Source organism: Aphelocoma coerulescens, chromosome 7 (assembly GCF_041296385.1).
Source record: "Aphelocoma coerulescens isolate FSJ_1873_10779 chromosome 7, UR_Acoe_1.0, whole genome shotgun sequence".
NCBI classification, from domain to species: Eukaryota; Metazoa; Chordata; class Aves; order Passeriformes; family Corvidae; genus Aphelocoma; species Aphelocoma coerulescens.
The window spans coordinates 28,915,114-28,927,426 of record NC_091021.1 but is presented as its reverse complement, the minus strand read 5'-3'; the positions used below and the strand labels follow the sequence as shown (position 1 = coordinate 28,927,426).

General features: G+C 43.5%; 1 protein-coding gene across 10 annotated transcripts in view; it reads left to right on the top strand.

The window, feature by feature from the left end:
- The window catches only part of SEMA5B (semaphorin 5B), a 272,778-nt gene extending 260,839 nt beyond the window's left edge, over window positions 1-11,939 (top strand). For 9 of the 10 annotated variants that reach the window (XM_069021071.1, XM_069021072.1, XM_069021070.1 and 6 more), the window contains one exon: window positions 5,525-11,939. In XM_069021071.1, the coding sequence (XP_068877172.1) occupies window positions 5,525-5,680 (156 nt within the window). In that variant the 3' untranslated portion in view covers window positions 5,681-11,939. Of the gene's footprint in view, window positions 1-4,990; window positions 5,061-5,524 lie in introns of all 10 variants that reach the window. The other variant, XM_069021073.1, reaches the window with a different exon arrangement.
- Window positions 11,940-12,313: the final 374 nt, after the last annotated feature.

Below are 12,313 nucleotides of genomic sequence, written 5' to 3'. Positions count from 1 at the left end.
GGGGTTTCATTTGGATTTACGAAGAGGAATGGGCTGGCTACAGAGTTGCTGTCTGTTTCCTGGACCCTGATTTTAGACCTTCTCCTGTGTCCACAGTGGATGACCAGGATTAGCAATGACTGGAGTTGTTAGCCCTGGTTCCTTCATGCCTGCACTCACCCTGTGGTGAAGGAAGGGGGAAGTTTTCCTCTGTAGTACACTGGGATGTTCAACATTACAAACAAACTTTCAAGATGGAAACTTACAGCTGTGCAGCCCTGGCACAGGCAGCACATCTCTGATGAGTCATGGCCATTGGAAAGGTGTGCACTGCATTGTTCAGCCTCTTCAGAGGCAGAAGTGGTGGTAATCATAGACACTGAAAAAAAATGGTTTGAAGCTGCCCAGGGAGGGTCACCCAACTTTTTTTTTCTTTTTTACCCTTTTAAAGAGGAAAGTCTCATGGGTGGGAGGTAGAAGTGAAATTATAACCATTCACAGAGAAATAGTGGAGAAACTGTGAGGTTGGGGGAAATCATCCTTGCTCACTGACTTCACTGGGACTGTGGTGCTGAATAGCTGGTGAGGATTAACCTACAAAACTCCTGGGAAACTTGCTGACTCTTCCTCTACAACACCTAAAATAGAAAAGAAGATGTGGAGCTCAGAGAGAATGCTCTGAAAAGCTGAGTGTTTTCTACATGAGCAGATTAAGGAAATCTTGCCATCATATGTTACCCTGTGGGAACTACATAATGGCCCTAATTTTGGTATTCGTTGTACGTGTATCCGATGCTTTTATAAGTACCATTTTCATTTTAGCTTCTCAAGAAATACATGGAATTCCTTGTAATTGGGAGTGGGGAGATGCCCATCTACTTTTTAAATCAAGTTCTGAAATTTTCATGACTGTATATTGAAAATTGAAACATTTGATCTGTTTATGTGTTTAAGAAATGTTTACACAGCTTATATTTGCAGCTGTAGGATGGGAGGTGGGAGTAGTACTGGAAGTCCCATACTGTTACGTGTAAAGATGTTTTGATCCATCTGGGAGAATGTAAGCAAGTAGGTCAGTGGATAATGACTTAATGATTTGGAGCAGAGGCAGAATTTGGGGAAGTAGCGGCAAGGCCTTGCTGGAGAAAAAGGAACAAACGGAAAATCTCAATGATGACTTAGGCTAAAAATATCAATGGAGAAAGCTGAACAAAGTTAAATGTATGCATATGGTACAATAGAGTCATGTTTAACACACCCAGCACTTGGCTGTAACTGGGAGAAGCAGCATGTGAGTGCTCTGCCTCTGGTGTGAGCACGGAGGCAGAGCCCCACACAAGGGAGGAATCTGTAACCCTGCCCCTCAAACTCCTCCAGTTCTAACTGCAAACACACTAGCATGAGTGATCAAATTGTTCATATAATTCCATAAATATTGAAATATTCAAGATTCTGTTGTGCTTGGCTTGGACATGCAACTCACCAATAACAAGGTTGGACCTCTTGGTTAGTTGACAGATCACATATAATGGAGCAAACTGCTGCTCTTTTACATTCTGGTAAAGCCGTAACCATTTTAGTCCATCTGAAAACATCCCTGCTTGACAAAGCAGAGTTCCTGGGCCAGAGACTTTTTTTATTATATTAGTCATATGCTGGTGCAGCCTAGTAAAGTGTCATTTAAAGAAAGCAATTGAAGTTGGGCCTGCTTTTGAGTGATCCACTTGGCTGGCTTAGAGCATGCTGGTGGCTTTCCTTCTGCTAACAGGCCCTTGAGTTGAGGTTAGGGGTAAACAGACCAAAGGAAACAAATTATATTAACTATGCCAGGATGGCTCACAGTGTAAGGGAGGAAGCAGGTAAAAGAACTAATTGTTAGTTGAATGGAGTACTTTTCCTAAGCACATTCCACAGATTTTTCATATTAGCTCAGTCTGGCCTCACTTTTTATGGGCAATATTATGCTTGCACAAATACCAGAAGCTTCTTTCTTCTCAAGGCAGGATAGGACAAAAACGAGGGCCTGAAATGCATTTTCCTTAGTGTTTGGAATACATTGTCTGTATGGCACAGAGATTTTGCAGCAAGTAATTTGCAGCTGTAAGCACTGATCAGGCTTTTAGTTCTTTCTGCTTACTGAGCAGACAGTCCAAAAAGATTGTAGTTGCTGGCAAGAGCAGTCAGTAGTGTTTGATATGGGAGGGAGCAGACAATAAGAGGAAAATAGAGGCTGAGTGTCAGGAAAAGTGTCATCAGGAACTCCAGTGAGTCTAGGCTGTCAGGAGTTTCTGACCTCGATGGCATAATCCACACAGCATTGGGGAAATGCCTTCCAAAAGGAAAGCTGTTGGCCATCTCTGTACTGCCACTGGGAAGAGCTGCAGGAACAAGAGCAGGGGTTAAAACTCTGAGTAAAGCAGCACAGGAGACCCAGAGAGATTTAGCTCCAACCTCTTCTCTTGCAGTGAAGATGAGTGTGTCTGTGTACATCTCTAAATTTCACTGCTGCCTAATTTCCCTTCTACAAAATATCAACCAATTTCTAGTGCCAAGGAACCTAATCATCTGTTTATTAAAATGAGACAGACAATAAGTTTGTGTGGGGAAATGCTAAGGCAGTGCACATTGATCATGCTGATTTAGGACAATACTGCCATCACAGCATTTCCAGAGACAAATTCTTTGCATCTAATTGCATTATAAATTCCACTAAACCATTTTCATGAGGTATTTCCCTGAGATATAAGCCCTCCATCAAAAATAAAACCAAAAAGAGCAAATGACCAGATGTGGGGTTTTTCCTAAGTATTATAAGAACATAAGAAGAAAGAGAGGGGGGAAATGCACATCATGTGCATTCATAGTTGCTAAATCTGCTGTAATGGGCTAGTTTTAAATACTGTGGAACATGTTGAAACAGATTTTCCATCTGAAAGCCAAAGAAAGTCCCGATGTCTTTGTCTTCAGACCAAGATGGTCCTGAGCTGTTTCAGGTCAGGATTTTCATCTCACTAAGTTTCAGAGGTGGCAATCCTGGCATGTCATGAATCTTAACCAACCCAGACAAGGCCTGGATGCTGGACCAGCTTCAAGAGAGCCCAGAGAAACAGTGGCAGTGGGACCCAGCCTTTTCCTCTTCCTTCCTTCTGTGGCCATGGAGTTACAGTGTCTGCAGTGGGTATCCTGGACTAGGAACATTAGTAGGAAACAGCAGCCATCATGTACAGCCAGTGTGAACACCTGTGGGGCTCACCAGAGAGCAGCTCCTCCAAATACTCAGTGGTAGTACTTAGTAAAGTGCCTTTCTACAGGGAATCTCAAATTTTGTTTTTATCAAGCTGGGTCAGAAGACACAGAAGTGCAGAGCAGTTAATTAGATTTCCCAAGGAAGCATAGCAAGCACTAGAGGATTGAGGCTGGCTTCCTTGTTTCCCAGGCTCTAGCACAAAGCAGCAGACTGTTGGCCACACTATAATATTTCTTTGGGTGACTGGGAGCAAAGCATAAGATTTCCTTTTCTACTTTCATATTGAAGGGCACAAATTCTCATTTCTTGGAAATATTTGTCACTTAGAGCATGCCTATACAAATTCTCTCCTTGGTTCCTACAAGTGTTGTGCTGTGGGATCATTTTAGAGACTCCAGGCAGGGGGAGATCACAGTCGGACCAGGAGGGGGCTGGGTCTCTCCAGTTTTCATGTATGAGATGTTTCAGGCAGTGCTCATTTCTGAAAAACTTATTCAGTGGTTCAGCAATTGGGAAATCTCTTTGCCAGGGTAGCTTTGTCACAGGAAAGCTTTTCCTCCTAACGTCTTGTATGAAATTGGGAGTTGTAAGCTCCCAGGGTAGCTGTAGCTGTCAGTCTGCGATTAGAAGAAAACATTTTCTTTTCTTCCTCCTCTCTCCCCCTCCCCATGCAGTAAAATGATTTGATTACAAAGAAATAGGGAGATAAATGTACTGCCTGTGGTCTTGTCTTTTAGCCCAGGGGTACCTGGTCCTTCCAGTGGTCACAGCTGGGATGTGGATAAACCCTGACAGTGCAGCGGGCATATGCACAGGGCAAGACCCTGCTCCCCATCTGTAGGCAACCCACTGCTGCCAGGTCACCCTGCTGCTGCTGGGGCTGAGGGGGACAGAGCCTTCCCCAGAAATTTTCATCTGCACCTGCCCTCAGGCAGAACAGAGACTTCTCACCTTGCTGACAGAGCCACTTTGCCTGAAGTTCAATGGGGCGAGTAAAGCTAAATGAGCTGGGTAGTTTATGGACTCAAGCATTAGTTAATTAGTTCTCATCTTGCCCTGAGCTGGGTCAGGTATGAGGTGTTTGTCTCAAGAGGGAACTGAGGTGAAGTGGTTCATCACTAAAGGAGCATCAGATCATGGCAGAGCAACCATTAGGGCCCAGAACAACCATTAGGGCCCAGGACTAGCTGGCTCATTAGACCTCTCCATCTCTGCTCCTGACAGGAGAGATGCTCATACTCTCTTTAAATGTGCTGTTAATTAAATGTTCCCTGAAGATAAGGATATGCTGTAGCAGCATGCCTAGTGTTGACTCTCAGATCAAAGGAGTGAGTTCCCTGCACAACAGCCATTAAAGGCTGGAGTGACACAGACCAGAGATAGGCATAAGAAGTTTAAGCCAGGGGTTAGTTGAGAAAACTGTGATAGAAGTATCTCAGACAAATTCACAGAAATCAGATGACTGTGAGGTAGGAGAAAGTTCCATAGAATTATTGCACACACACACAATATGTGATTTTATCATTGTACATAGGTAACAGCTGGCATAGCAATGGGCTTTAATCTGGGGAGAGGGGGACATCTGCTTGTTGGTGGGAAGAGGGGAGGGAGAAAAAAAAATTTCTAAATTTTTGTGGTAAAATGGGCATTTGTCGTTCTCATTTTTTATGTTATTGTTTCCAACAATTGTTACGTGGTTGTTAAAATTTTTTAAGTAATTTTAGATTTTCCAAAAGTGACCATGATTTGTTACTTATACTGTAGCTTACAGAAGTGACACACTTAATATCGGGGGGTCCAAACCTGGATATCTACCAATGGAGATGGAGATCAGGTAAATGCACACCTGCTCTTCCAAAGAGGAAAAGCTGCCATTTGGCACCTGGTTTGAGAGGGAGCCACAGGCTGTACCATCAGCATTTTGGATGAGGTTAGAACTGAGCGCTGCCATTAATCACCAACTTCCGTGTAGGCCCAGCATGGCTTTGTGTGACAATGGTGTTCCGACAACACGCCGTCCACCAGGAGACTCCGTGTCCCTGGAGAGGGCTCTGGGTCCATCCCTAGCAGCAGCTGAGCACAGGGCCGCTGAGGGAGACCTGGCAGAGCTGTGGTCCCCCAGACCAGCCCCGTAGCGAGCGCGAGGCACCATCTTGCTCTCCCAGCTGGAGGGAAGGTGGTGGTGGCCGCAGCAGAGTCCGTGCTGGAGAAGGCAGGTGAGAGGGAGGTGTCTACAGGTAGAAAAGAAAATTGTGTGGCACTGTGGCCATGCCTGTCATCTCCTCTTCTCTTTTACAGACACTTAACAAGAACAACTTGATACCAGACGACAGGACCAACTTCTACCCGCTGCAGCAAACCAATGTGTACACAACAACCTATTATCCCAGTACACTGAATAAATATGATTACAGGCCCGAGGCCTCCCCTGGAAGGACCTTTACCAACAGCTGATGATGGACAGATCCTATGGGACTGGATAACTTCCTATATGATTTTTTTTTAATTGATTTTATGGACCAAATACTGGCCCAGCCTCTAGATGTAAATATTGTACAGTAGGGTCTTTTTTGTTTTCTTTGGTTAATTGTGTTTCTTGTAAACAGCACATCTCCTTACAAGGACAAAAATGCATATGGACCGTTCTGCAGAGCTTTTGTGGATATTTGGCTGGAGATGGCTGTTCTACTGCAACTGTTTATGGCTGGAAGGTCAGTGTGCTGTCCAAGGCTGAGGTTGTCAAGGAAGGGGCTGTGTGCTGGACTTGAGCACACAGTTGTGTGGACTGAGCAGCCACACACAACACATGGCAGCACTCCAAGCAAGGCAAGAGGTAGCCTCCTGAAGCAGGGCTGGATGCATCCTTCCTGAGCCAGGACAGCAGTGGTGCACTGGATGACACACACCTCATGGGACAGGCCGAACAGGACTCCGTCATGCCAACAACTTGAAGAACATTTTCTTTTTCCTTTTCTTTTTCTTATTTTTGATTTTTTTTTAAGTTTCTGAAAAAAAAAAAAAAAAAAAGTAGTAACTTTCTAGGGCACTGTTCCCTGTATCTTCAACAGAATCTTTTCATATTACAGGAAATACTCTCTGCAGCCTTCTTTGGTAATATGCAGTTCTGCCGATGAGAAACAACACACAAACGAAGTGCATTATCCAAAGAAGCTTTCCAGAATGTTTCCAGTCTTAATTAAAAGAAAATTATACAGGCAGTGAGACACTGAGAAAAGTAAATGTTGGAATAACATTGGAGATATGAACTTGGAGTGCCTAACAAACAAAGATGTTTATATCACTGGAAAAAGAGATGTGATGATTGCCGCACAAGAGCCATGGGCTTTTTTCTTTCTTCCTTTTTCTTTTTTTCCAAAATAGTGTTAACTCTTTTTGTTATAGCTGTGATCCTGATTGTGTCTGCCAGGAGAGGCAAATTTAGAGGCCATGCTCTTCTTGTGGGAAGTCACCATGCTTTGGGCTAATATTTCCTCTCGTTTTATTATTGGGTTTTAGTTCATATACTTTCCAAAAGTGAATAATTCTGACTTTGCAGGGGAAAGGTATTTTTTTAAGGAATGTTTCCATAGTCTGACATGACCCAGAAAGTCTGCTGCACATTCTTACAGCGTCTTCCAGTCAGTACTCTATGAAATAGTAACACAGCTGAGTAATGTGCATTGTTTGCCAATATTTCTTTAATTTTTCTAAGAAAAAACAACCCAACAAACAAATGCTGCTGCAGCTATTGAAGTAAATTGGAGCGGTAGCATTACCAAACAGTATATCCAGCCTTGAAATGTAATTTTGTGTATGTGTGTGACTGTGTCTATAAGAACTGTATTAGTCTGATGCAGAAGCCATGTTGTCTACAACCAGATGTTTGTCTGACATAATTGTTTGGCCAAAAGGAAACTTATTGCTGGTGCTTAATGTACAACTACATCCAGTGTGTTAGCAACGTGAACAAGTTCACCGCTGTTATCATTCAGTGTTTCTAAATATTTATGATGAACTCCTGATGCTAAGTATTTTAGAATGTCGCAATACTGAGCATGAGATAAAAGTACACGCTGAAATACGCATGAGCTCCACGTGGTCCTGAGCTTGGCTTTGTTGTCTGCATCTTCCCCGAGCAGTGCCGTGCCCGTGCCTGGCCACGGGCTCGGGCTGTTCCCAGCAGTCCTGTCTGTCCGTGCTTGGTTTCGGATTTCGCTGTGAGCCGACATCAGTTGTTTCTCAGTGCTGTTCCTTTGCAGTTGCTTGTTTGGAAGCCCAGCTTGGGCCGTGTACTCAGCTCTTTCATGTAGGCAGCTGGTAGGAAATGAAGAAAGACTGTTTGCTCGTGACAAGTATATTGCTTTTCCTGCGAGGAAGAGCCAACATGGCTCTGCAAGCCTGTGTGTTATGGCAGTTTGACCAGAGGGCAAGAGTAAAATAGCCTCCCACTTCTAAATTACTTTGTTTGACTTCAGTTTGCAGTGATTGAAGGCTGTAGGGATATTTGTAATAAAGTGGGGTTATTAGCACTGCCACGAGGACACCTTAGGCTCAGCAGTGCCCATCATTTTCAGAAGCTGCTTTTCTAATTTAGCAGCTCATCCTGTTTCTGCTCTGGTCTCACCAGGTGAAATAGAAGGGACAGAGGCAGAGAGAGAGATGCCCTTAAATAGATCTTAAGCAGTGGAGTCAGGAGCTGATGCAGACCTAGAAGACTGTCTGAAGCAACTGCTGCAGCTCTCCAAGTTGGCACAGTGGTTCAGCAGCCCCAAACCCCCAGCAGCACAGCCGGGCAAGAGCAGCAGGAGTGGAGCAGGATCACCAGGGAAGCAGGATAGCACACTGGTAGCAGGTAGCCTGCAGGGAGGCTCTTCCCAGGCCCCTAAATCCCATTTGAGGAGTGATGACTTCATGCCTCATGCCATAAGGAGTTCACCCTGTCTCACTGAATTTCCATATCCCCCTCAGCAACACTTAAAATCCTGACTTAAAGTGGTTCTAACAAGTATGTAGCCCAGGGGTTGGAAATTATTACATTAGATTATCAGGATGGGATTTCCCAGCTTTAATTTATGTGATTCAGGAGAAAATACTAGCTCCCAAGATCATTCCAGCCATTGTGAACTCAAAGCCATCTCTGAGGTTCCCCGTCAGAAGATTCCCTGTATTAACACACTCTGCAATTACCATGCACATGGCAAGATTGCAGCTGGAATTTGAGGGGATGCAAGTCAGTCAAACCTTGCAATTATCCCAATTTTCTATTTTTCCTTTCTCTTTTCCCCTCTCCCCCTTTAAATTTTTTTTCCATTTTTGGCTTCACAGAATAATATGATGTAAACTGATTTCTTTTTCCCAGAGTACCATATAGCAGATAAAATTATTTAAATGTTCAAGTGACCAAGATGGGTGATTACTGCCATTGTGCTCAGGAGGTGGATATTTTGTAGGCTATTGGAGAGCAGGTGCTGTGAGGGTGGTGCATGTGGTTATCATTTCATCAAGACATTCCTTCTTATCAGCCATCCAAATGGATTCAGCCCTTTTTCATATAATTGGCAATCACAGCAAGGGGCTGTAGTCTCCATTCGAGCAGAAAGCAGAATCCAGGAGAGAGTGAAAAAAAGAAATCAGAACACTGTATTACTCAATTAATGTTTGCAGGAGAGTGCAGTTCTTTAAGGACGATGTTAACGTGGTGTGAGAGTTGCATTTTTTATGAGCTCTCTAATGCGTGGCAGGTTAATGACACCATGTGCAGGGATATTCTTGCAATCCAGGTAATTTGGCACCTTGAGCATGAGGTTTGTAATATCTGAAGAAGTTTGAGTTGCTCCTGCAGCTGGATGTTACCCTTGCTAAGATTTCCTATTCCTAACACCATCTTAAACTAGAGTGGAAATGCGTTTCCTCTGGGAGCATTCCCTTCGAGAAAGTTCATTATGCTATATGTATATGTAAATATATATATAAATATATATAAATATATTTATATATATATTTTTATATATATAATGTTTTTTTCTTTTACTTCTGAGACAGGGAACCCTGGGTGGTTCCTGTGTAGGTCTGGAGACACTGTGTCTCTGCAAACCCTTTGGACAAGATTCAGGTGTACAGTACATGAAATATGATGGAAATCTTACAGCCAAGTATGTAGTAGAAACATCTGTAATTAGGCCATTCTCTCTTTTTCCATGGAAGTGGCTGCCTTCCTCCCAGCCGAGGGGGTGTGCACAGTGCTGTTATCCAGGGATGTTGTGCTCTGGCTCTCGGGCTGTCTTGAGCAGTTGCCAGTAACTCGCAGCTCACTGACAGACAAACCACTTGAGGATCAAACCATTGCATAAGAGGTGCTGTTGCTTTAAAGGTGCACTTGAATGTTCAGCATATGAGCCACGACTGCTCTTAAATGTATGACCTGTACAGATACCATAGGAGAATAACATTTATTGTCTAACCACCACTGTTCCTACTGCCTTATGTTCAGAAAATGACGTGTTTGGTTTGAAATCAACAGAGAGCAGGAATGGAGCCTGTGTCTGACGCAGACTATTTGATGCCTCCAGTGATAATCTGCTGTTCAGCCCACCTGGAGAGAAAACTGCTGTCCACTGAGATTGATTTATTCTTTGTACCAAATGTAGTGGGGGAGAGTTATATATATATATATATAAATATATATATAAAAATGTAAATGTAAAGTTTCTGTAACAACTTACTCTTCTTTTTGTAACAGTGTATACATCTATCAGTGGATAGATACAGTATATATTTATAATATATACACACGCAATATATATATTTAGCAAAATGCCTGCAGAGGAAACTTAGAATAAGAAAGGCAGTGCTGGTATTCAAATTCCACCACAAGAACAAACTGAAGAAAAAACCCTATAAAAATCTAATGCCCTTTCCATTAGGTTTAAAAACCCACTTTTGAGGCAAATGAAATATAATTTTTTAATTGAAAAGTAAATTGATTTTTCTAGTTAGAAATGCTGATTATCCCCTAAATCATTCTGGTTAAGAGCTATAAAGAAAGAGATACTTGATACTGTTTATATTTTCATAATAAGCCTCCTAAATTTCTCATGTGTATCACTCTATTGTTTTTGTAATTATAAGTAGGGAGTAATTGTGCAAAGAAAATTAAAATAGCAAGTAGGAGTAACAAGTCTTGTACCATTAGAGCAAAAGACATGCTCTGTTAGAACGGGGAAAATGTCATCTTCCATGTTAAAGAAGTCAGTAACTGCCTGCTGAGTTATTGATCAGCATTACAAGCCTTGCCTTACAGTCACACCAGGAGGTTTTATCTGAAATTTAGGAAAAGAAGCCCTGCGAACCCATGGCTTTTGGTTTTCAGAAGGGTCCAAAAAACCCCACCAGGCCATGGAGGCACCTGGTGCCATGGGTGTCTCTGGAGCTTTCTGTGTCGGTGGCCAAGGCTCTGTGCCCACTTCTCACCCCACCAGCCCCACGAGCCAGCCCTTATGCACGGCAGGGCACAGCACCCTCTGAGCTGTCTGGCATGGCAGGGAAATACCCAGTAATCAGGTTTGAGGGATTCATTCTCTTCCAACCAATCACTTAAATGCCCTCATGACCAAGGCCTAAACTCCCAACAGGTAAATCTTTCACTTAAGCTTTTTAGAAGGAAGCTTCAGGTGGCTTCAAGAGCAGTTTGGGGGTAGGTGAGAGAGCTTTCTGTCCAGCTTTGTTTTACCTGGTTGTCAGAGCCTTCAAAGCTGGGCAGAAATCCCTCTGGAGCTGGGTCCTTGTGGGACTTACCCAGTCTCAGCTGTTCTGCCTGAAAATTCCTTCTTTGGACCCTTTGGGAAAAATTAATGTCTGCATTAATCCTGGCTGGAGGAGCAAAACCAGCATTTACATAGCCACTGTTTACATAGCCACAAACGTAAGTGCTCGGTACCATTCAATGTAAGTTTGGGTCTTGAACCTGTTACTTTTTCCATTCTGCCTCCAGCCTCAGCTGCAAACTCACCCCTGCTTTTCAAGAAGGTTCAGTGCTACAAGAGCAGCATTTGGCTTTCTGCAGGCCCCAGCCATGATTTGGTTTTAAACAAATCTGGTCATGAAAAGTATTAACACTGCCCTCTGGTTCTGATGCCTCTGTCAGCAGGATGCTGCTGATTCTCAGGCCACAGAGTCAAGCAGAGGTCGGCGTGGACGGGCCATTAATAACTGGAGCAAAAATGTTATTAGTACCAAAATGTCAAACAATGTAAAAGCCAGCCAGCTGCACAGCAGTGTGCTTTCTTTCCACACCCCTCCTTAGACAGCATCCAGACCTGCCCATACCTAAAAGCCATGTGCTTAATTAGGAGCATTCCCACAGAGGAAGCTTTAGGGAGGATGCATGGTATGTGAGATGGAAATGATAGGATTAACTTGTAGTTGAGGTGGGAGAGTGACAGATGCAATACTGGATCTTGGATCCATGGGAAACGATTATGTGAACACAGAATGCTTGCCCCAAAACAACAAAACCTGGAGAGTATTATTGGACTCTGTTGTGAAGGCACATCACCTTTCCTATGCAATCGAACTTGATGGTACTTTAGCATAAAGGTGACCTAGACTGTAATCACTGCCTTTAGACACTGTGAATTTTTTTTGGGTACTCTGTATTTTTATATATTGTACAATGTAAAGAATAATTCAGAAATAAAACAGACCAACCTGACAAGCCTGTGAGTTATTTCCCCTGCATGGCCAATGCGTGGCAGGGCTGGGGCTCCTGACAGTGCTGGCCGGATGGGCCAGCTTCCTCCTCACCTTGGTGGCCAATGCAAAATCCACTCAGCTGCTTGAGTGGGATTGGGGAATTGCAGCATCCATCCTTCCTCCCTGTCTGCACTTTGGCTGCATCCTGAGGCTCAGGTTTGGATTATATTTGTCAGGAGCTGTATTTTCTGTGGACACCAAATTGTGTTACTGAATGTTACACCAAAGGCTCCTTCCCCCCATCACAAGCTCGGCACCAAACCTGGGGTGCCTTTCAAAAATGGTATTTCTGAGTGAGGTGCCCACTGAGGTAAGATGAAATACGAAATCTGGGGT